Source organism: Malaclemys terrapin, chromosome 8 (assembly GCF_027887155.1).
Source record: "Malaclemys terrapin pileata isolate rMalTer1 chromosome 8, rMalTer1.hap1, whole genome shotgun sequence".
Lineage (NCBI taxonomy): Eukaryota > Metazoa > Chordata > Testudines > Emydidae > Malaclemys > Malaclemys terrapin.
In genome coordinates this window covers 72,498,661-72,522,761 of record NC_071512.1, presented here as the reverse complement: position 1 = coordinate 72,522,761, position 24,101 = coordinate 72,498,661, and the positions used below count along the sequence as shown (strand labels likewise).

General features: G+C 37.0%; 1 protein-coding gene across 3 annotated transcripts in view; it reads right to left on the bottom strand.

Moving 5' to 3' along the window:
• CDC14A (cell division cycle 14A) overlaps positions 1-24,101 on the bottom strand; it is a 125,683-nt gene that overhangs the window by 3,121 nt on the left and 98,461 nt on the right. Inside the window, exons 11-15 of one of the 3 annotated variants that reach the window (XM_054037282.1) lie at positions 21,789-21,948; positions 16,380-16,495; positions 14,071-14,118; positions 12,420-12,548; positions 11,407-11,737 (exon numbers count right to left, since the gene is read on the bottom strand). In XM_054037282.1, the coding sequence (XP_053893257.1) occupies positions 11,407-11,737; positions 12,420-12,548; positions 14,071-14,118; positions 16,380-16,495; positions 21,789-21,948 (784 nt within the window). Of the gene's footprint in view, positions 1-11,298; positions 11,738-12,419; positions 12,549-14,070; positions 14,119-16,379; positions 16,496-21,788; positions 21,949-24,101 lie in introns of those variants that run through there. The other 2 variants (XM_054037281.1, XM_054037283.1) reach the window with 2 other exon arrangements.

Genomic DNA, 24,101 nt, shown 5'->3' with positions numbered 1-24,101 from the left:
ATTAACGAAGATATGTAAATGTTTACCAATTCTAATAAAATTGTATTGATGAATAAAAATTACTTTTACACTGAAGGATCAGCTCAGTTGCCCTTAGAATATATTTGAAAAACAATTATAAACAACTATATCAAAATATACTTAAAGAGTAGCAATGCAATAGGATTACAGAGGACTGTTGGGAAAAGACCCCAGCTTTCCCTAGTGTGAACTCCAAGGAAGCTAAGAATCTCAGAGATTTATCCAAAGGCGGCTTCAAGATGATGTTTTAAAAAGTGATTAAACACCATTAATTCATCCATAGGCTAGATTACCATCCACAATAGAGCTAAGTGAAAAAATAGTTTAAAAATCCCCCCAAAAATTAAGTTAAAAAAAAAATTTTTTCAGAAAGCCTATATATCTGTTCAAACACACATGCTTTTATTGAGTTTGATAATCACAGATATAACTCCAAGATATTTGGCACACCATGGATGTTTCTGACAGCATCTGAGAGCTTTCTTTCATATGTAAAAAAACACTTTCTATATAAATTTTTGAACAGCTTTCACTAGAATAGCAAGGCTTTAGTAATGAATATATTCAGATTGAAGGGACTGTGTCTTTATATATGAGAATAAATATATAAAGACAGGTAATTGTAAAAGAAAGAAAAGACAGAAAGAGGTCTTTAAAATTGCAAACTACTTTACTACAGATGTTAGGACCACAATGGAATTGAAAACCTGCACCATGCTATTTTTTCTGGCAATTGTGCCAGATTAGCAGCACTGTTAAGAGAGTCTGTGAGGCAATCCTTTACTGTGCGTACTTGATGTTGAAGATGTCTATTTCTGTTTATCCATGAAAACTTAAGATTTCTGCTGGTCTCAAAGCTATTTTAAGACCATTTTATTAAAAGAACATTTTATTGACTGAAATGTAGTCCCTGTGGAATGGTAAAGTTCTTGCAGTGATCTCTTAAAGACTAAATTCAAAGTAGAGCTGACTAACAACTTCCATCACAAACTTGAAAGCTTAAAAATTAATTCTATATAATTTGGCATTTCATAATAATGGATGATTCTTTAGCTTTTGATAGGTGCATGATGACCAGACAGCAATTAGGAATGGGCCATTAGTTGACTCAAAGAACTAAGAACAGCACATCATTACTTAATAGTAAATTGTAACTCATGATTCTGGAATCACAATTTAAGTAACATTTTATTTCTGGGATTCAAGCCGCAATTCTTGATATTAGAAGATCTGTGCTTTAGCACAACATGGAACATCAGAATGTGAAAGATAAAAATCCATAGCAACATATCAAAAAGAAGAACAAATATATATATAGCACATGTACAGAGAGATTCAAACACTGATCGCTTGTTTTGGTTTGTCTTTTAAATGCTTGTCACAGATGGGTAGGAGTTTCTGTCTTGTGATGTACACTGCTGTTTTCAGCATCACCACCTCCTCATCATTTCTACTTAATAGCAATAAAAGATCTTCCTCCCACTGTTCTAAATCATTTTCTAAGTACAGTGAAGAACTAAACTGGATTTAAAAAATGGTAATTTCCTCTCACATACATTATCATTTGGATACGATAACAAGCTCTTCATTTCTTTGCAGATTCAACCTTGTTGCTATTATCCCCAATACATTTCCTATTAAAAGCTTGTTAAGTTACAATGGTAGCTATAATTACAACTAAATTGCTGAAAGGTGCAATGGCTTTGTTTAGTTTTATTTACTTGAAATTTTTATTTCATTTCTTTTTATTTATACAAAAGTAAAGCATTTTCCCCCCTCCATGATTGCAATCACAGTTGTAGCAAATTTTTTTTAAACCTTTTTTGCTGGGTGCACTGAAAAATTATCTACCTAAAGTTTTGGATCCCATAATATAATCCTTGTTTAACTGCCTGTGGATTACGTTCATCTTTTTTCACTACTTCAGTTTACATTTTAGATCTGTGTACATCTGCACTATAAGTATGACCTACCATACTGAATTTGAATACTAATTTTTTTTTAAAGTCCCTGAATCCACATTGGAGTTATCTGGCTTTGACAAAACTCAGAAATGGTCTATTTTGAAGAAAAGCAGAATTTAAAATGTGAAAAATAAAGAATTAGTAATAAAAGTGTTTTTCCTAATGAACATGATGAGGCAGTAAAAGTAAATTGAGTAATAAAAATAAGTAAACTAAGTTAAAAGGGATAATTTTAAAAAGGATATGCATAAGATCTCACGCGTGCTTTCTTATGGCATCCTGGTGTGGTCTGATGCAACTAATCATCAGACTAGGACTTGTCTACATATTGCCTAGTGGCCTTCATTCACACTAGCAGGGGTGTAATTTCTAATGCACACCAGTGTGTTCTGCAATAACTGGCCCATGTGGATTCTGCTCATGAGCTCTAAAAGTTCCCTAATATGCATTCACATAGTCCTGTTTCAAATGGTACTACATTAATGCACACTAGAGAACTTTTAGTGTGCACCAGCAGGGTCCACGTGGGCCAGTTAATACACGACATGCTGGTGCACATTACAATTTACACCCCACTGGTGCGTACTAAGGCACTGTGTGGACAACCTGCTAGTTACTCACAAAGGGCCTGATCCAGCAAAGCACCTAAAAGAATAACATTAAAGATGCAAATAGTTGTACTGGCTTCAATGGAATTACTGATGTGCTTCAAGTCAAGCTAGGGTTGCTGGAACAATTTGTATAATGGGGGTGCCGAGTGCCACCGAACCAAACAGTTTTCTTGGTATTGTAAAGACAATTTGAAAAACGTGGAAACAAAAATCTTATCCCACTGTAGTGGGATTCCGAGAATAACTCCATAAAATATAACTGAACTGTTTCTTATCTTTCAGTGACTCCATATCCAGTATGTTGTAAATTTACAAGTAAAAGGATATTTATTCTAATTACTAGTGTGGCAAACTCACTCTGCAATTTGAAAATCGAAGATCTCATGGGAGCTTTCTCTTGGCATTCTGGTGTGATCTGATGCATGGTTAATGTATCATATACAACACATGACAAATGGAAAAAAGGGAAACAGACAACCTCTAATTTCTACAGATTGCTATGAAATTTAAAAAATTGATAAGGGATTTTGAAGACATCAGGGAAAAATCAATAGCTGTAAGGCTAAGAAAAATAAGATGGAGGAGTGTGTTTCTTTTTGGAAGATACTAGGGGAAAAAATCCAAGCAAGGTATTATAACTAGTAAGTACTTTTAGTAGATGGAGGTAGTAAAACTTATTAAAGATGCAGAAAAAGGCAGAAGCATTCAATAAATATTTCTGTTCTGTATTTGGAAAGAAGCAAAACAATGTATTGGTATCACAAGAGGATGATGAAGTAGTTTCCAGTCCATCAGTAACCAAGGAGGATTTTAAACCACATCTAACAGGAATAAACATTTTAAAAATTAGCAGGCCTGGATAATTTGCAACCAAGAGACCTAGAACAGTTGGCTGAGGAGATCTTTTGCTCACTGGTGTTAATTTTTTAATAAATCTTGAAATACTAGGGAAATTTCAGAAGACTGGAAGAGTGCTGAAGTTGTGCAAATATTAAACCAGGCAAGAGGACAAAATAATGGAATATCTGATATGGGATTAAACAGGGGTGGGCAAACTTTTTGGCCTGAGGGCCACATCAGGGTTGCGAAACTATATGGAGGGCCAGGTAGGGAAGGCTATGCCTCCCCAAACAGCCTGACTCCCGCCCCCTATCTGCCCCCTCCCATTTCCTGCCCCCTGACTGCCCCCCTCAGAACTCCCGACCCATCCAACCCCCCTGCTCCTTGTCCCCTAACCGCCCCCTCCCGGGCCCCCCGGCCCCTGACAGTCCCCTGGAATCTCCCCCATCCAACCCCCCTGCTCCCTATCTTCTATCCATATCCCTGCCCCCCTGACAGGTCCCCCGGGACTCCCATGCCTATCCAACCGCCCCCCTGCTCCCTGTCCCCTGACTGTCCCCCCCCCCGGGACTTCCTGCCCCTTATCCAATCCCCTCACCCCCTTACCATGCTGCTCAGAGCAGCAGGAGCTCACAGCCCCGCCATCCTCACTGCCCGGCAGGAGCGGCGGGCCAGAGCGCTGGCAGCGTGGTGTGCTGTGGCTGCGGGGGAGAGGGGACAACAGGGGAGGGGTCAGGGGCTAGCCTCCCCATCCGGGAGCTCAAGGGCCGGGCAGGACGGTCCCGCGGGTCGTAGTTTGCCCAGCTCTAGATTAAACGGATATAGAATTACAGGAAAGTAATATATTTAATGTCAGCCAGTATGGAAAACAGACCTTGTCAAACAAATTTCATTATTTGGTGGGATTACAAATTTAGTTGATAAAAATAAAAAACACAGCTATAACATATTTTCACTTCTGAAAGGCATTTGACTTAGTATCTGATTATAAATTAGCACTTTACAATAGCAATAAAGCACACGTCAAATGGATTAAGAACTGGCTAACAGTTCTCAGAAGCAGCTAACAATGGGGAATCATCACTGAATGGCGATGTTTCAAGTGGGATTCCACAGGAATCAGTATAACAGGCCTGATGCTATTCAACCTTTTAATCCATCATTTGGAAGTAACTTTGCAAATTTTATCAACCGTGATTTTAAACGAGTATGATTGGTAGAATAGTTGTGGACGATAATAGGACAGAGTGATACAGATTGCTTGTTAAACTGGACCCATTAAATAAAAGGTGTTTTAATACAGCCAAATGCAAAAAACTATACACCTAGGAACAAGGAAGTGGGGCCTGAATCGTGGAAAGCAGCGATTCTGACAAAGATGTAGGGGTCATAGTAGACAAGCAATTCAACGTTAGCTTTCAGTGAAATGTAGCAAAAAGAGCTAATGCGATCCGTGAATGTATTAAGAGGGGAGTAGTGAGTAAGTAGGGAGTAAGGAGATAATTTTACCTCTATATGACATTGGAGAGACTGATGCTGGAATAATGTGTATAGTTCTGGTATCCACATTTTATAAAGGATGTTAAAAACTTGGAGAGAGTCCAGAAAATACCCATAAAACAAACGGAAGGCTGGAGAAAATGCCTTATATTATAGTGAGAGACTTAAACAGATCAATCTATTTAGATTATCAAAAAGAAGATTGAGAGAGGACTTGATTACAGCACGTAAGTACCTCCACAGGTAAAAAATACTGGGTACTAAAAGACACTTTAATTTAGTGGAGAAAAACAGAACAAAAAACAGTGGCTGGAAGCTGAAGGCAGATAGATTTCCAGTTTGAATTTGGCATACATTTTTAATAGTGAGGGTGATTAACCAGTGAAACAAACTACCAAAGGAAGTGGTGGATTCTCCATCTCTCAATATCTTAAAATCAAAACTGTATGCCTTTCTGGAACTCATGCTTCAGTGAAACACAAGTTATTTAGCTCAATACAGAGGTTACAGCAGTGGTTCTCAAACTTTTGTACTGGTGACCTCTTTCACATAGCAAGCCTGAGTGTGACCCCCCCTCCATAAATTAAAAATACTTTTATATATTTAACACCATTAATAATGCTGGATGCAAAGCGGGGTTTGGGGTGGAAGCTGACAGCTTGCAACCCCCCATGTAATAACTTTGCGACCCCCTGAGGGGTCCCGACCCCTAGTTTGAGAACACCTGGATTACAGGGATATGCAGGAGGTCAAATCAGATCATCATCTAATGGTCTCTTCTGGCCTCTTTCTGCAACAGTAACTCAGATGACAATCCATCTGATGATTCATAAGCCAGAAGATAATTCAGCTCTCTACCTTGTGTTTGTGACAGTTATGCAGGGCTGGCAAGAGTACAAGTAGTAAAAAAACCCACATTTTAGTCAGAAAAGTATGCCAATGTGACTTTGAATACAGGTAGCAAACTTATCTGTTGTGTAGGAAGGTGACATTTTCACGATCACTTTTTTGACTACAACCATACTTAAAGCTATTAGGCCATTGCACTGAAATCAGACAAATTACTGCTATTTCACAGGTTAAAAAAAATCATAAGCAACTGATGTTTTGTTACGATGCAAAAGCTGTATGCATATTTCTACCTATATTAGTTTAAGTATTTTCCTTCATTGCTTCCGATTTACAGGAACTATGAAAAAACTCTATTCACAGCCAACTAGACATTATTGAGAGGATTACAGCTTTTGCACTTAAACGGTACACATCATATTTGACTGTGTACAATCTCTGTTCATAACCAGTGAATGATAGTTAGAACATGAACTATTGGAAGATTACATCATTCTTGGTGAGAGGACATTACTGAGTCATATAGGTGTCTGATGGGGAGACAAAAGATTGAGTGTTTTAAAACAGGACAATTACATATCCTAGACAACATGACTCCGTTTATTCAAAGGCTCTCTCTGTCTCAGCAACTTCCTAGACTACCTATATAAATTCTTCCTAGACTACCTATATAAATTCTATTTAGACCAGTGCTCAGTCATCTGGTTTTCATGATCACAAGCAAATTAAAGTAGACATTTCTGCTCTCTCCCCTCTGATCTCTATCTCCTTTATCTAAGCCAAGGAGATTTCTATCTCCTTTATCTAAACTTTTTACCTCACACCCCCTCTCACCCCATCTGCCCCCTCCAATGCAGCCAAGTATTGGCTCCAGGGGTGGAGGTGTGGGAGGGGGAGGAGGAGACATGGACAAGAGTAAAGGGGACGAGGCTGGGGACAGAGCTGGGGGTGGGAACGGACCCTTGGCAGGGGGCTGAAGTCTGCAGCTGTGGCCGGGCAGGCAGCCCGGACCCTGGGTGTGGGGCCAGCAGCCGGGGCCAGGAGTGGATCTGTGCAGCGCTCCCTCCCTGCCCTCTGTGGGGACTGGGCTAGGCCCCAGCTATGCCCCCCAAATGTTACTCCATGCCCCCTTATGGGTACATGACCCACAGATTGAAGACCTCTGATCTAAGCCAAGGCAATCCTGCTCCATTATGGCAGTTCACCTTTCTCTTTTGGGTTCTCACTCTCTCAGAAAATGAAAAACAGCTGACTGGCTGAGAGCACCTGCTACCATTTTTGGGTCAGTTATTCAATTACCTCTCCTTTCTCAGCTATTTTATTCACCTGTGCCTAAATTTTCCTTCTGAAGTGAAAGTCTTCCCCTGTTAAAGCCATTTTTGAACCCCAGTAATAAGACTAAAAGCTAGATATTAACAACAGGAGTATGATACTAATCAAAATAGGCGAAGAAATTACATTACAGCTGGTGCTCCTTTCTTATTTGTGTCTAGGTAATGCACAAGATTCCAGAATAGTATTATGTATGATGTTACACAGCTGTATGTAAGATATGATATGCTGCAAAACAGTTGGGTTAAAGATGGAGCAATAGTTTAGCTTTTATTTCCAGTGGTCCTCTAATGCAGGTTTTTATTCTGTTTGTTAAAATGTTCACTTTTTGTGGAAGATGAGTTGCTGTGTAATGCTATAGGGATGTAGTGTAATTCTAAAAGGGATGTTAATTGTTGCTTTTTGAATGTCACATTTTCCACTGAACTTTCTAAGCTTTTGTAGTTTTGAGACTTCCTGGTTGGACTTCTTTACACTGCATGTGTTATTCCTCTACTAGTTTATAGCACCACTTGGTTTTATGAATATTGATGTTTTACCGATCATATTGTGAATAACTTCACAAGAAAATGAAAACAGAGTGACAAAGTTGTTGATGAATATATGATTAGTTATAAAGCATCTCATGCCCACAGGTCTCTGTGGGTGTGTGAACCCACATGTGTTTGTGTGGACCCACATGTGTTTGTTTATAGAATACACAAAAATTATAAAGAAAAATACACAGTAAAGTGGCCAAATAATAAGACCAATAATCCACCTTCCATACAAAACCACCACCATCTCATACTATATAAATGGAAAGGAAACAAAACCACACTGATTCTCACTTGGAAGGATACAACAGAAGTGCAAACAAACAAACATTCAGGGGAGAGCATTTCAGGATTAGTGGACAGGGAAGGACCTGCATCCTTCCTTCTCAACTACTCCAACCCTAACTGCAGGCTGTGCCTTAAGCAAAGTAGTACTATAATTTGAAGTTTAAATATTAAGACCTTGATGATTACCATTCATTGGGTGACAGATCATAGAACAGTGCATCATCAACTTTCATGGTCAAGTTCCTTAAACAGTCGTGCTGCCATGCTCTACAGAAGCTGCAATCTATGAGTAGAGTTTTCAACAGAAACCTGCAACTAAGCACATTATAGTAACTCAGCCTAGAGGTCAAAAAGACTTGGATCACTGTGGTGTATCTATGGTCAGAAGAAAGGCTGCCATTGCAGAATAGTTGGTAATGAAAAAAGCTATTTTTGACCTTCCATGTTCAAATTCTGATCAAATGACACCAGAATTCAAAGCATATCAACCTGCCTATAGCATATTTTCTAAATAGATATGGCTACCACTAAATAAATGAAATCCTGTTGACATTTTCACCATTCCACCAGCAATACTTCAGCGTTGAGCCTCAAACAGCTATTTTATATCTACCCCGCTATTGAGCCAAACAGAAAAGGAGATAGATCTGCAGAGATCTGCAGTGACAGTAATACCGTATAGATCAATGACACCATGTTACATGGTCAATTTCTAAATAGCTAAATACATACCCCATTAACAACAATCGGGAAAAAACTGACCCAGTGGGACATCATATAGAAAAGACCCTTGTGGATGCAGTCAGTCAGGGGAGCTTTCAGTCATATAAGCCCTGATTCTCTCTACCTACATGCCTATCCTCTTCCCTGCACTGTCCTGTCTGTGAATTCAGTCGTATAACATATAGATATCTGGGAACATCCATCAAGGATGACTTAAAAAAAAAAGAACCAAGAACATTCATGGCTCTCCTTCAAGTTCAAGATCCTTATTTTGCTGCATGGCTTATTCTATTGTTTTAAAATGTCCATGCCTCAAAGGATGAATCCGAGCAAGTGGTGCTGTGTTACTAGATTATCCTGTCCTAAAAGCTGTACTCTAGACAATTATCATGGCTAATCATTAGACACCCTACATTTATATGTAATCTGAGAACAAGATCTAGGTACAGCTTCCTTTAAGGAAGATCCTGTGTAAGGAAGTTACATTCATGGATGCCAGGGAATTCAAAATGTCCCTAGTAGGGCTATCACTTAATCACAGTTAACTTAAGTGATTAACTCAAAACAAATTAACTCGATTAAAAATTTAATTGTGATTAATCCCAGTTTTAATTGCACTGCTAAATAATAATAGAATACCAATTGAAATTTATTATAAATATTTTTGGATGTTGTTCTATATTTTCAAATATATTGATTTCAATTACAACACAGAATGCAAAGTGTACAGTGCTCACTATTATTTTTGATTACAAATATTTGCACTGTAAAAAAAGATAAACAAAAGAAATTGGGTTTTTCAATTTACTTCAGACAAGTACTGTAGTGAAATCTCTATCATGGAAGTGCAACTTACAAATGAAGATTTTTTTTTTGCTACATAATTGCACAAAAACAAAACAATGTAAAACTTTAGAGCCTACAAATCCACTCAGTCCTACTTCTTGTTCAGCCAATTGCTAAGACAAACAAGCGTGTTTACGTTTACGGGAGATAATGCTGCCCACTTCTTATTTATGTCACCTGAAAGTGAAAATAGGCATTCACATAGCACCATAGCTTGGTAGTTGTACTTCATCAACTTTACATTGATCATCAGTGATAATGCCAGCTGGGCTTCTAAGTGTTATATGGTATAAGAGATGCCATGCACTATTCCTGAGGTGTTACATTTATTTAAAAACAGTGATTTGCAAAACCAACCAATGCCTCTTTTAGTTAGAGTCCCATTGGAAAGGAGTAGCGCATTGTCTGTTCTAAGACAACTGTCCCCATGCCCGCTCTCCCAAGAAAGTGCTGCCATATGTGGTTTTACAAACTGAACTTAATTTGAAAACAAGATTGGGGAGGAAGGGAGGAATGGCATAACTGCTATTTTCAAATTAATTTGAAAACTATTTTATTACAACTACAAGAAAAAACAAATAAATGAAACTTCACTATTTTTAAACAGACAAACAAAAAGAAAACGATACAGGCTGTTATATAGACCAAATCACCCCCCAATATACATTTTATTGCAGATTGATATTCTTTAGCATTTGAAGTTATGCTAAATTTACTTTTAATGCATTCCACTTAGAAATAGCAATTTTTTTTTTCCAAGGAGAAAGAACCTCAGAATATGATGGCCAAGACTACAATTGCTAAAAACGGAAGTAATACTGGGAAACATTTTTGATACAAAAAGATGCAAATATCACGTTTTAGAGAGACCTATCTCGTGATTCAGGAAGCCATCCCTACACATACATGAAAGCACTTATGTGTTTAAGGCACAGGTGTAAGATATTAAAATTGTACTTCTTTAATATTTAATATGACTTCACATACTGGAATGATTTATTCTGGAAGTTTTCATAGGATCTTAAAGGAACACTTGTCAACTTAAAAAAAAATCACATTTGTGATTTCTCTCTTTTTTGTTTTAAAACCTCCTATTTTTGCCAACACCACCAAACATAACTGAAAGATGAAAAATAATTTCTCTATTTTTTCCTGTTTCTTTACTCTGTACATTTCACAATGTATAGTGAGTTCATTACTATATCAGTGTACCTCTGTGTGGGTTTTTTTACACAGCAACAAGGGAGAAAACGCATTTACCTTTCCTCCCACTCTCACCCCCTCCCCCTCAAAAGGAAAACAGGGTTATAAAACCATGAAAAATAGAAGGTAGATTCTGGGGTATGGCATAGTACTTTGAACTATCTAACTCAGTGTTTGAAAATGATGAGTTTTCAATAGTGCCCATTTAAAGAACTGAGTTGATTCATTTTATGCATATTTATTTTCAATTAGTGTGGTATATATATACAAAGCAGTTCCTCTAATATTACTGTATAAAGACACCTATGATATCTAATGATCCAGGAAGATCCTATACTACATAAATTGAAATTCTCAAACTAAAAGTTATAACACAAATGATTTGAAATGGAAAATCTAGAGGAAAAAAAACTCCAAATCAGAAGCTGTAATCATGAAAGGTATTTTTATAATTTGTCTACTTTCATAACACCTTTCTCTGAGCCAAATTCTGGAGAAGCAAAAAGGAAGCAGATGAAAGAACATTAGAAACAGACAAAGATGCTATATGCATTCAGAAAATTGTAAAAGATAAGGGATTAGAAAGTTGCTCTGAGATTGTTAAGAGTTTTTTTGTGATAGTTTTGGCTGAAGAAGCAAGGTAGATAAACTTCTGTCATGTCCCTGAGAGGGCTTTTGTGGCTGTGAACTTACAGGAATTGAACGACTCAGGTATCGTGCCGGAGAAGTAGTTAACCCCATAAAGGAGGGTTGGTAGGTGCTGTAGTCGTCATCTGTCCTGGTGCCATGAGAACTGACATGACTGTTGAGGTTGGTGCCATTATTGCTGCTTCTGTTGTACAGGTTGTTGTTCAGCTCATGGTAATTTCTGGTAGGCAGCTGCAAGCTGCCATTCAAATGACTGGAGATATGGTTTACAGAAAAACCTGTCCTAGATGATGATGACATCATTTTGCTCTCTGTATCATCTGAAGCGGCATACAGGTTCCCTAGAGAACTGCCTAGTCTGGAGTTTACGGAAACGCTGAGTGGAAAACATGTGGGAAAAATACATGCAATGTATATACATGTGAAGATTTCACACACAAGACATTTAAAGACATTAGGGGAAAATGACAAGGACCATTCTGACACACATAAACAGTGGTAGCACACAGCTTCATTTTCTCTCTGAAATAATGAAAATCCAAGTTCTATACAAATTACACATCAAAAGTAGTAATATAAGACAAGATAAAGGAGCCAAAAAGCTATTTCATAAATATCCTGAGAGTAAAAAATAGGATGCCTTTAGTTCACTAAAGCACTTGGGCTAACAGAACATCTCATTTCATCTTAATGAATGAATATTCATTATGTTCAGCGGTTATGGCAAAATCCATGAACCACCGTGAATTTCATTTAACATTCTACATTATTCAGAATAGCAGAAATATCTAAGCTGTTACCTAATGGCAACAAATGAAAAGTTCATAATAAGGACATATGATCTCCCACTTAGAATTTTATTGAGATGAACAGAATTTTATAGATATTAAAGTTTTGGGAGTGTTCCCCACTAATTTATATTCAATCTCAGACATAAGTGACAAATGTATAAAGCAAGAAAAATGGCCTATTTCATAATTTGTCATGTGACTTTAGAGAAAGTGACATAACCCTCCCTTAAACTACCCAAAAAGCCACATAAGGACAAGAAAATGTACCTTTTTAAATTAGATCCTAAGGACGTTGGACTTCTGCTTATTCTCTTTGCAGATGGTGAAACAGCTGCTGCCACCTTGGAGGACTTCAGAGGAGACATGGACCCTTGTGAACTACTTGAACTATTCAATCTGAAAAAGTATAAAGCTTTAATGGGGAGCAAGTGAACTCAAATGTGAACTTCAGAAATAATAAATTGTTTTAAATATCTGAGCCAAGATTTTAAGGAGTGGGTGCCAAAAGTTAGGCTTCTAAATCCATATTTAGGCACTTAAGTAGGTGGCCAGATTTTTCAAAAGTGCTAAATACTCAGCAGTTCTCATTCACATCAGTTTTGAAAAATCCCAATTTTTTTAAAAAAATCTTTACTCTGATTTGCTCCTATTTATGCATTTTTGCTAATAAACCCTGGGTATGTTTAAAGAACCAGAATAAAGATAATTTTACATACTAAAAGATCACATCAGTTTGTTAGTCACAGCCACTGAGTTTTTCCTCAATGTATCAAGTCACTTACTTGGTTAAAGGCTCCGTGAGCATGCTAAAATTTTGAAGTTGCAACTGCCAATTTTAGATTGAACCCCTACAGCTGATAAAGCTCATTTCTGTTCCTAAATTCTGCTCTTCATTCTTGTGTTTTAGGGGTTGGTCCTGTGAGATGCTGTGCACTCTCGCTTCTAAATTATGTCAAAAAGTACTTTTCTAGGATTGGGCTTTTAATAACTAAGTAATATATGACTTAATAATAACAGAAATATGGTGCAGTAGGTTTCTCAGAAATATTTTTGGGTAAGTCCTAAAGTCTAGTGGCAATGTGATATCCTCTCACTCCCATAGCTGGCAGATCAATATGTTCAGCTCTTGGGGAAAGAAAGTGCTTTGTGTTCTTAAAAGGTTCCAACTGAAATAGCATGGTAATAATGGTCTTAGGTGGGAGCTCCTCTAAGTGCATGCCAAGGAGTTTGAGGTAAACAAAAGTAAACAAGGGGAAATGGAGATCAGCCCCCTCAAAAATCATGTCTCTTAAAATCACATTGGGGATAATTGTAGACAATATATTCTTTTGTTTACTAAATACTATCCCCCAGATAGTACTATTTATCTATCTTAGATACCAGGTGACAGGCACAATGGAAATAACCAATTGCTGGAGATAATGATTCAAATTTATCTTTTTAAATGTAGTACCATTTCTAAGATGGTTCTTAATATTAACACCACTTTTCATGCTAAATTGTATTATCTTTAATGTGGCACAAGGTTTGCAGAAATGTTTAACTCTGATCCAAGTCGCAAGTGAGGTAGTGTCCTTCTAGTCTCTAAAGGACATTTATCAATTTCATAAAGTTACTATACATTTTACACAACAGGCAGACTTTTTTCAGGAAAGGCCCAGTTATAAGACTAAAAAAGTTTTATTCCACCATTACTAGAAGACTAACTGTGAAAATTAACCAAATTGTTTTCTGTCCCTTGAATGGGTGCTTAAAATAGATTTTAATATCAATATCAGAAGTCTGACAAATTGCTATTAATCAAACTGATAAGGCAAAGCTCTAAAATGTTAAAGAGTAGAAGATCAGACGTTTTAAAAAAATGAAATTTAAATGCACTAAACATTTTCTCACAAGTTTAACTAAGTAAAATAAATACCTGAAAGGTTGTGATATTGATCTGGTGTGCAATTTCATATCTTCCAGCCTAAAGTAATTAAAGCAGCTTGTCACACAAAAAATTATGAAAGCATAGTTTCAATCTTTTAGTAAATATAAGAACAAAGACTCTGACTTGGGGATTGTTATTATTTTGGGCAGCATACATAAAGTAGAAAATGCTTCATATAAATTGTGAGATGCATCATAAAAATATGTAATTTTTTAAACTGTACTCCTGAAACATTGTTTTTCAACTACAACCACCAAACCTACACTCAGCTGCCATCTCCTGTCATACAATACCAGCTTCATACGTGCATAAGAAAATTCTGTCATAAAAAGCCAACTATGTAGGTATTTATATGGTCCTCCTCCTCTTCATAGTATATGAACTAAAGGATAGAAATAAAACCTCTATTCCTTCTTCATCTTTAAGGGTAGCTTGAAAATAGGTTAGAAGACTGGAAGTCTTTGGTCAGCTTACTGTGGAAAAGTTGCAAACTTCATTTTTCATGTATTTACTTCTGAATTTGGGGAGTACTATTCATGATGTCTTCAGTTTTCAAATCCTTCTATTTGAAACTGCACAATATGTTTAAATACAGACTTCAGCCTCAATTTTTTTGCATAGACAATGTTTTACAATTATATCTAAAAATAAGAAATTTTTGAGCAGAAGGGGGAAAATATAAAGGGAAATCAAAAGTATGAAAAAGGGACCCAAATATTAAACATTCTTTTTATGTGCAGTTACTAAGCAACAGCAAAGCATTTTGACTTGAAGTGTTTATAATTAAGATTACATTTGAAATGGCATTTCATTTAACTGTTATCCTTAAAGACTTTCATTTAGTTATTGTTTTACAAGATGGAACTCAAAACTCATTATGAGAAATATAGATAAATAATTTAAAATTGGAACCAAATATGTCGTTAATTATTTTCACAGGAATGTAAACTTTTATATGGTGAATAAGTGTACATTTATAATATGACAACAATTGATACTTTAGATTTTGAGTTGCATTTTTCAAATTTTCATTTGGTGCCTGATGGTACAGGGTTATTTTAGTGAACAGCAGCAAAGAAAAGAAATACAGACATGGAAAGGAATAGAACAATATTATATTCAGTTCTGTCTTAGAATACTTCTAGCATTACTAATTAAGGCTCAGACATAATAAAAAACATCTCTTTACTGCTGCAGTAGCAGAGAGAATAATTCTCTCCTTTGGAATGCAAGTTTTATTTTAAATTAAATATCCTTGTTTGATAATACTACCTCTTTAAAGCTTCTCCAATTCTGCATCTCTCTTAGCCTTTAGGACTCCCACCATTTTTATCTGCTTTAACTGTCCTCATATCAGGAAGCAACCCTACCCACTTGCTGAGGGACAATACATGGCACTTAGTACGGTGCTTGCCACAACTCCCTAGGGGTTGTTGTTGAGAAATACAAATAATTTTTCCAAGGTTGAAAGGGTACTACCTCCCAGTTCATAACAGGAGACGGGGAACTGAAATCCATTTTCTACTTTGGGTCTTCACAGAGAACTGGCATTAGATTACCCCCCTTTAGCTAAAATAAGTTCCCCCTTCTTGAAATGTGGGCACTGGCCTTTTACTTGGCTTAATTACAATGCTGTATGCACATATTAAATTACATCAGTAAGTTGTTACAGTTATGAAAGCTTTTATACCACAAAGCAGTATCTGGCTACCACAAATGCAGTTCAGATAATATCAACAATATCAACTGCTAACATTAACCAATCTTGAAGGGCAGCATGAACAAACTTGACAAACACCTAAGTCTGAAGAACCCTTGAAGAAGAAAGCTTAAGATTGTGCAAACTATTTCTGGTAGAAAGAGGTGAACTTTAAAGCTAATAACAAATCTGTATAAATGTAACATTTATAGTGGGTAGAAAGTGGTGTGGTAATATGGTGGACTAAGCACAGGACTAAGAGCTAGAAACTTGAGTAATTATTAATATTTTTTGTTTGTTGTTTAGTGTATTACCATAGCAACTGGGGGTCCCTTAATACCAGCTCTAAGACTAACCACTTCTGTAGTCTTAGGCGAGTCATTTAACCTCTCAGTTTCAGATTCCACATTTGAGTGCCTACTTAACTCACTGAAAAGTTGGCAGTATTAATGTTTGTAAAGTGATCTAAAAATGAAAAGGTCTACATATCATAACTTGTAAGTGTCAGAATTATAAAACAAAGAAACAGACAAGCATATGCTTTTCATAAAGAATTAGTACACACTGAATTTAATAATACAAAAAGTTAGAAGATTACCTAAGAGCTCCAGTTGTAGCAGATCGCGGCTGTCTCTGACTTTTTAAGGCACGAAGTTTGTCTCCCTGTGTCATGCCGTTCTTAGATTCCAACTCTGCATTGTCTTCAAAGTCATTCTAAAACAAAGGAAGATGCATGCTAATAAAAATACAAAATCTTTAGAACACTAATCTAATTTCAGTGCCTGAAAGATTACTTCTGCTTTGCAGAGACTACAATTTAAGGGTCAGATAGTGCAATTATAAACAAACTAGGGAAATACTACCTAGATGGAGCTACTATAAGGTGGGTGCATAACTGGTTGGAAAATCATTCCCAGAGAGTAGTTACCATTGGTTCAGAGTCAAGCTGCAAGGGCCTATCAAGTGGGGTGCCGCAGGTATCAGTTATGGGTCCAGTTCTGTTCAATATCTTCATAAATGATTTAGAAAATGGCATGGAGAGTACATTTGGGATTGCAAGTGCTTTAAAGGATAGGATTAAAATTGAAAATTATCTGGACAAACTGGAGAAACAGTTTGAAGTAAATAGGATGAAACTCAATAAGGACAAATGAAAGTACTCCACTTAGTAAGGAACAATCAAGTGGAAATGGGAAATGACTGCTTAGGAAGGAGTACTGCAGAAAGGGATTTGGGGGTCCCTTTCAGTCCTAGATTCGATTCACTGAATGTAGGCACACCACTACTAACTTCAATGGGGCACTATGTAAGCACATATCCACATGGATGCATTTATAGGATCTAGCCTTAATTACGTACTGAGTCGGAGACAAGTGACGGAAAACACTGGAAATAAAATAGGAGGTATTTTGTAACAGATATTTCAGTTGTTATGGAACCCAGGAGTCCTAATTCAGACCTCTACTATCAGGACAACAAAAGCTTCTCCTTATTCTTACTATACACTTTGACTTGAGATCAAGAGTAGAGCCTTCAGATTAACACCAAGTAAAAGAAATGGATACATTCTTGTGCTGTGGATTATGAGGCAAGTGACTGAAAAGATTAATTCCTCTAGTAATGGAGTGTGAGAAGTGAGGAAAGAAAGAAACTTACAAGATCTTTAGAGCAATGCAGTTCTGGAAGAGTTCAGCTCTGCTATTAAAAACAATATCAGGGAAAACACAAGAATAAAAAGAGAATAGTATTCTAATTTAGGAATGTATCCCACTGTTTATCAGAAGGATTAAAAAAGCATTTTGAACTCCAAGCACTTTAAAAAATTCAACTAAGACAAGTGTTTCTCAAAAGTCTGCTCCAGGTCATTAAGACAAAAGGAATATTAAAGTGAATGCCAAAATGTGTTATACTACAAAACAGAGCACATTTTAAAAATATCTTAGTATTGGGTCATTTACCAATAAAAAAGTGTTAAGAAAGCACTTAACAGCTGTGTACAATAGTAAACTTAATAGTATATGTAGGATTTGATCGTGCCCCAATGAATCAAAGGAGTTTTGCCATTGACTTCAGTGGGAGCAGGATCACATCCATACTGAGGAATCTAAGAAGCTACAGATTATCTTCCACTGAACTCTGAATTTAATAAAAAAAAATAGTAGTACAAGTTAGGGCATTTCGGACTCAAGATCCTCTGTATAGCTCGGGTTATGTATTTCCCACAAAATAAAAAGTATGATACAAAAAAACTTTTGGTAAATAGCATAATAGGAAAAGCAAAGGAAGTAAAGATTAAAGTGCCTTAAGCTACAATTTTAATAGGAAAAAAAAGATGGAAATTTCACACTATAATAACGAGGTGACATTAAACTAAACAAGAGACGAAAAAGTGTGGATGGTTCCAAGTTCCCAGAGAGTTCGCTCTATTCTAAAGTTGTGGCAGAGACAATCAATAATTATGATTTTCAAAAGAACTTGGTAACAGCAGTCATACAAACAGCACATGTCCAGCTTCACCGCAGATCAATGCCTCTTCTCACTGTTCTCTGAATACAGCTTTCATGAAGAATACCAGACCTACCATGTGATCTTCCATTTAAATTGGACTGACTACATTATGCTGAATGGCTACTTAGACACAGTTTTTATTTTTAATGGTCCTTAGCCAGATAAATGTATGGCTTTTGAAGCAATTTTAATCTAACACTGCAAGAATTTTTATAAAGATTTATTGGGGGCGGGGGGGGGGGGGGAAGGAAGGAAAAGGAATCTAAATTACCTGATCTTAAACTTCAGTAATTTAACTCCTTAAAAATACAGTAAAAAAGAAACTTAATTATGTACTATCATAACCAAGCTTTTATAGAAACCTAAACCAATTTACATTACAGAAAAAACAAAAGCACCCCCAAAATAAATTCTCTTTATTGTTTAGAAATAACTCTTACAACTCAAAAATATCCAAATAGATTTTTTTTTCTAATTTAATATAGAAGTTAAAATTCCTTCCATCCAAAACACCACCTACATAATTTGATTTAGAATTTTATTTTGTTTTTACATCAAAATTTAAAATCTCTGAAAAAAAAGGTTGAAAATGGAATACTGTAAAACAGAAATCTGGCTAAGCAAAGCAGGAATCGATACTCCTTTTATAATTATTTCAAAAAAGAAATAATTTACATAAAGGAAATACTGAAGAACTTCAACTATTCTGTGGATAACGCAGATGATAGGGTTAATGCTTTGGTGTCTAAGATCCAAGCCACCTGATTTCGAACCAAGTCTGGGCTCTATGCTGTCCCGCGTGCTCCAGCTGCTATAGATGACTGGGGTCATTGATTGGTTACTATCTGCAAGGACTAGGGAGAAAAAAAATGGAGGGATTTGTTTCTGCCCATTTGCTGGCTGGTAGCCATTTTTGCTTTGTTTCAATGCCACCCCTTCCCATCTTATATGACATGGTATACCTCTTTGATGCTGAGGGCTATGCTGATCACCAAATTTTATTTGGGGTCTGGAAGGGATGTGTCTCACATAGCAAAAATTGGTAAATTGCTATTTAGACCATTTCACCTTCCATCCAACATCCCAGAGTCTAGTTTACATTACACTTGTTGCAATTCTGGTGGATTCCAGTACTGTGACTGGGTTAAGAAAAAGACCCAATGCAAGGTCCCAGTAACCCAATGGGCTGCTTGGGTACAGGCACCAAGCATCACACTGCACGAAGCGGTATACCTGCTTCCATGTCTCATACAGCGTGGGGCTCCCCATCTCTCATCTTTCCTACCTCCAGTATGGATGAGGGAAATGGAATGGGATTCTGGCTTCATACCGGGTCCCTGGGCAGGCCTGAAGGTATAAAGGGGGCATTGCCATAATCTCCATCTTCAGGTTTGTAAAACCCGGGGTCACTGGTGCCCAGTTAAATTTGACTCTGGAACAGCCCAGTTGGGTATTTCGAGGAGTGCTTCCTCATTGGTTAATAGTTTAATAAAGCTGTGGCCTCTGCATGTAACCATACTCTGGCATGTGTCTCATTGCTTCCATGTCTGCATCGATTAAGATGAGCTAGTAAAGAAACTGGCAAAGATTTTTTCTGAAAAAAATTATAAACAATATCTGTTAAAAGTGAATGTCTGCAACATCTGCAAACAAAATTTGAGACAATCATAAGCTCTTTGCATTTCTAGGTCTTTATTCTTTAACCGGATGAAGTCACAACCGTCAGAAACAAAGTGCTGGAGGTTAGCAAAGATGAAAAACTGCGATGGGGGCAGTATTTTACCAATTTTTTCATTTTAATGATGTGATCATTTCTTAGCATATGAACTCTGTAACAAGACTCCAATACACAAATAGTCAGAGAGTTTAAACTATGAACTTGCCAAGATGGTTGATCAAAGGCCTGTGTGAACAAGTAGGTCCTGAAACTACTCCCAAAAGGACAGCAAACACTGAATGAATTCCTCCAGCAAAAAAAAGCCCTCAATTTAGAATGGTCTTACAACACAATCAGTTCCAGTTAGCAGACTACAACATCAACCGAGTTGATCCTAAAAGCTGCAGCAGAAAGCAAGAAATGCACTCTCCCAGAAAACTAGACATTTAGGATCTTCACAGATCCTAAGCAACAAACTGAATTACAATTGGACACAAATAGTTGCCAGAATAGAATACAGTATCATTGTTGTATACTCAGAGTGACCCATTCTCAAAAGACAAAAAGGAGCTCAGGAGAGCTGTCAGTTTCTGAAAGAGACAATATTAAAGGTGCAGCAGCAAACTATCCCGATACAAAGGAAAGACAGGAAGAATAGCAAAGATTAGGAGCAATGTAATGAAAAATCAAAAAGGAATCCTACAAAAAGCGGAAATGAATAAATTGCTAAGGAGAACAAATGACTAGCACAAGCACGTAGGGACAAAATCAGAAAGGCTAAGGGACAAAATGATTTAAACCAAATAAGGGACATAAAAAGGCAAGGAAAAGAGGTTCTATAAATACACTAGGAGCAAGAGAAATAAGAGGGAAAGTGTAGGTCCTCTGTTTAGCTGGAAGGAGAGCTTATAACTGATAACATCAAGAAGACTGAGATGTTTAATGCCTATTTTGCTACACTAAGGATAGCTGACCAGAGGAAATGTCTCCACCGCTCTGTGTACTCTTTGTGATTCTCATCACAGAGGAGATTCACTTACACTTTTTGCTAAGTACTTGAAAATCAGCCAGTGGAGATGAGAACTTCAGCTACTCAAGTGATTGGGGGAGGCAATGAAGTGCTACCTTGCAGCAAAAAGCACTATTGGGACGGCCTAGGACACAGGATAAATCTAGAATTACCGGTATATTGAAACTGGAACAAATTCTAGGTTTCAATAGAACTGGCTGGAAAACCAGGATGACTGAATCAATGGAGTTGCCAAAGAGTTGCACAAGGCATGCCATCTCCCATTTCAGTGGGTAGTGGCCAGGGTTTGGTTATTTTGTTTAGCTGTTTTTCTTTCTTCAAAATGCTAAATATCAGGTAGCTACCATATTCTTTCAGCCAACATATTTACCAATATAGCTATTCTCATCCTGTCCTATCAAGATGCTAACCTTGAATTTACTTTTTGAAATAGATAACAAATAAGCTTTAAGTTTTATTTTTGTATTGTTTATCACAAATATTCATTTTTCAAACATTTTTTCCGCAGAATCTACATTCATTTTAAATTCTACCTTTTCCATCACTGATGGCTGTTTTATCATTTTGGCTGTTTTCTGATCTTCTTTTTCATTATTATTAGTATACACTGAGGACATTCTTCATTCTTTTTATTTTTACTGTCTTCATTTAATATGTATATGCTTAAAAGGATCTATTTTCTTCTTGCATTCATATGTGATTTTTATAACAGGCACTATATTATGGGGAAAAAACATTAAATTGGGTATAGTTCATTATTAAAAGTTATGAGCTCTCCCTGTCGGTGTAGGATTCTTCCAGTGAATGCTTACCTCCATACATTGATCCAAGTTTTGTACTTTACTAAAACTCCCACTGATTGAAAGGTCATCCAAGCCAGAAAGAATTTTATTCACAGGTCCATCATCAACTGATTGTTGTTTCTGTTTGGATCGGTAGAAGTCTCCTTGGATCCACAATGCTGCTTGCTTCCTGTTTAATATTAAACCAAAACCAATCAGTATCAACCACAAATTTACATGCAGACAAAACTGGTGAGAGAAACATGCCAAACCATCAACCGAGAATATTTTTTCTTTTATATATATAGCCTCATAAATACATCGTATAATAAATGGATACATCTCTTCTTCGGTGGTAAATAAAAAAAAGTCATAGAAAAGATATGAATCCCTGTATGGTTTTGTGCATCAAATATATATTTCCAGCTGTCCCTTGCTCCAAAATACTTTAGGATTTTGTTTAAAAGAAGCTTATCTGAATCAGAAAAAAACAACATGCTGCAGAACTCAGTCATTTTGGAACAATATGTTAAAGCCACACCCACAATGCATGACAACGGGGTGTTGTGTGTGTGCTATTACTGGCAAGTTTGGGGGGTGTGGATTAATCATAAGTAGCAAAACCATAGCTGAGTTACGCAGGAGATTGGGGGAAGTATAGTACTAAGGTAAAGAGAACCAAGCTGAAGGAATGGGTAGATAATTTTTAGATGTGTGGGAGAAAAAAATAGAAGCATTTATTCACCGTGACACCCATTTATGGGATGGGTGAGCTTGCAAACTGGAGATAGATTAAACTGGAAGTTCTTTAGGACAAAAACTGTTTTTGTTGTGTGCATGCACAAATGCCTAGCAAAGTTTGCAGCCTATACACACTACTGTGTTTCATATTAGCAGTAATAATGGAGAGTAGAGAGATGAATGAGAGAATTTTCAGTAACACATTTCTGTTAGGAATGTCTCTTCTCATTCATAACAAATGGGTAATGCCTCTCTCCTGTGGAATTTGCAGGTAGTCCAACAAGGCACAAAGACTAAGCCCCAGGGTTCAACTCAGGCTACCAGAAGAGTTTTTCCAAAGCTACAGAAACATTCCAGGATCTGATTATTAGCATTAAGACAACAACTGAAAATGTAATTGCCTGTTAATATAATTTCTAAGTCTCCCTTTAGAGAAAATATTCACTTCGTTACAAATTGTGTTTTAGTCATTTAGTCAGGCCAATGCTCAAACCACTGAGCTATCCCTCCCCCCATTGGCCTGCTAAACCCAGGGTTGTGAGTTCAATCCTTGAGGGGGCCACTTGGGGATCTGGGGCAAAATCAGTACTTGGTCCTGCTAGTGAAGGCAGGGGGCTGGACTTGATGACCTTTCAAGGTCCCTTCCAGTTCTAGGAGATGGGATATCTCCATTAATTTATAATTTAATTTACCAGACTTCCAAGGTGGTTGAATGAAGATGGAAGCTACTATCAAAAAAAATGATCAGATAAGAAATTTCTCATACTGCTGTATAGGTTCTCCCCTCATTCATAACAAATGGGAATTAGTGAACAATGAATGATTCACAGAAGTGTGGAGGGCAGATGTGGGGTAGATAAGCAAGAGTAGTGTTATAGTAGAATTATTATAGTAGAATAAGCAAAAATTAAACTGTGCCTCCCAATATAAAGCAAAAGCTCTGTAATTTAAGGAACTATTTGGGAACACAATAGCAACTTCCTACCAAAGGATGCCTCCTGCAGAGGAATGGAAACCTTTGACTTTCTTCCTCAGGTAAGGCTCAGACACTTTCTTCCCATAAAAATGCTTGAGATATATCTTTGGAGCTCTAGGAATGCCTATTTGTGCCAAAGAAGTGCTGAGGACTGGAACAAAATCATATGAGAGCTATTTCCCAGGAATTGTGGTAAGAGGAACCTACCTTGGGCAGAAAGGTTTCTGGAGCTATAAGAATAATCTTTTTTCCATGACAAAAGGAGTATGGGTTTTTGTGATGGCAACTAGAAAGGCCACCCACAGACTTGTCTAATCTGTTATTGTTTAATCTCAACATCAGTTGGAGACTGCATTATACCTGCATAAAGAATGCTGGTAGGGCTGTTACCTACTTTTCTCTGGTGAGACCAACTATCCTGGGGAAACTCTAGTGTCTCTGATGTGGTAAACTTTGTGATTATTAAATCTGTGTAACAGAAACATCTACAGGCTGGTTCCAGTTGTTCTGGGCACTGTAAAAATATAACAGAGACCATCCCTGCCCCAAAGAAATTGTTTGTCCTCATACCAGAAACTGAATTTGACAAGACCAATGCCTTTTCCTAGTTGAGTTCTGTCTTGAGT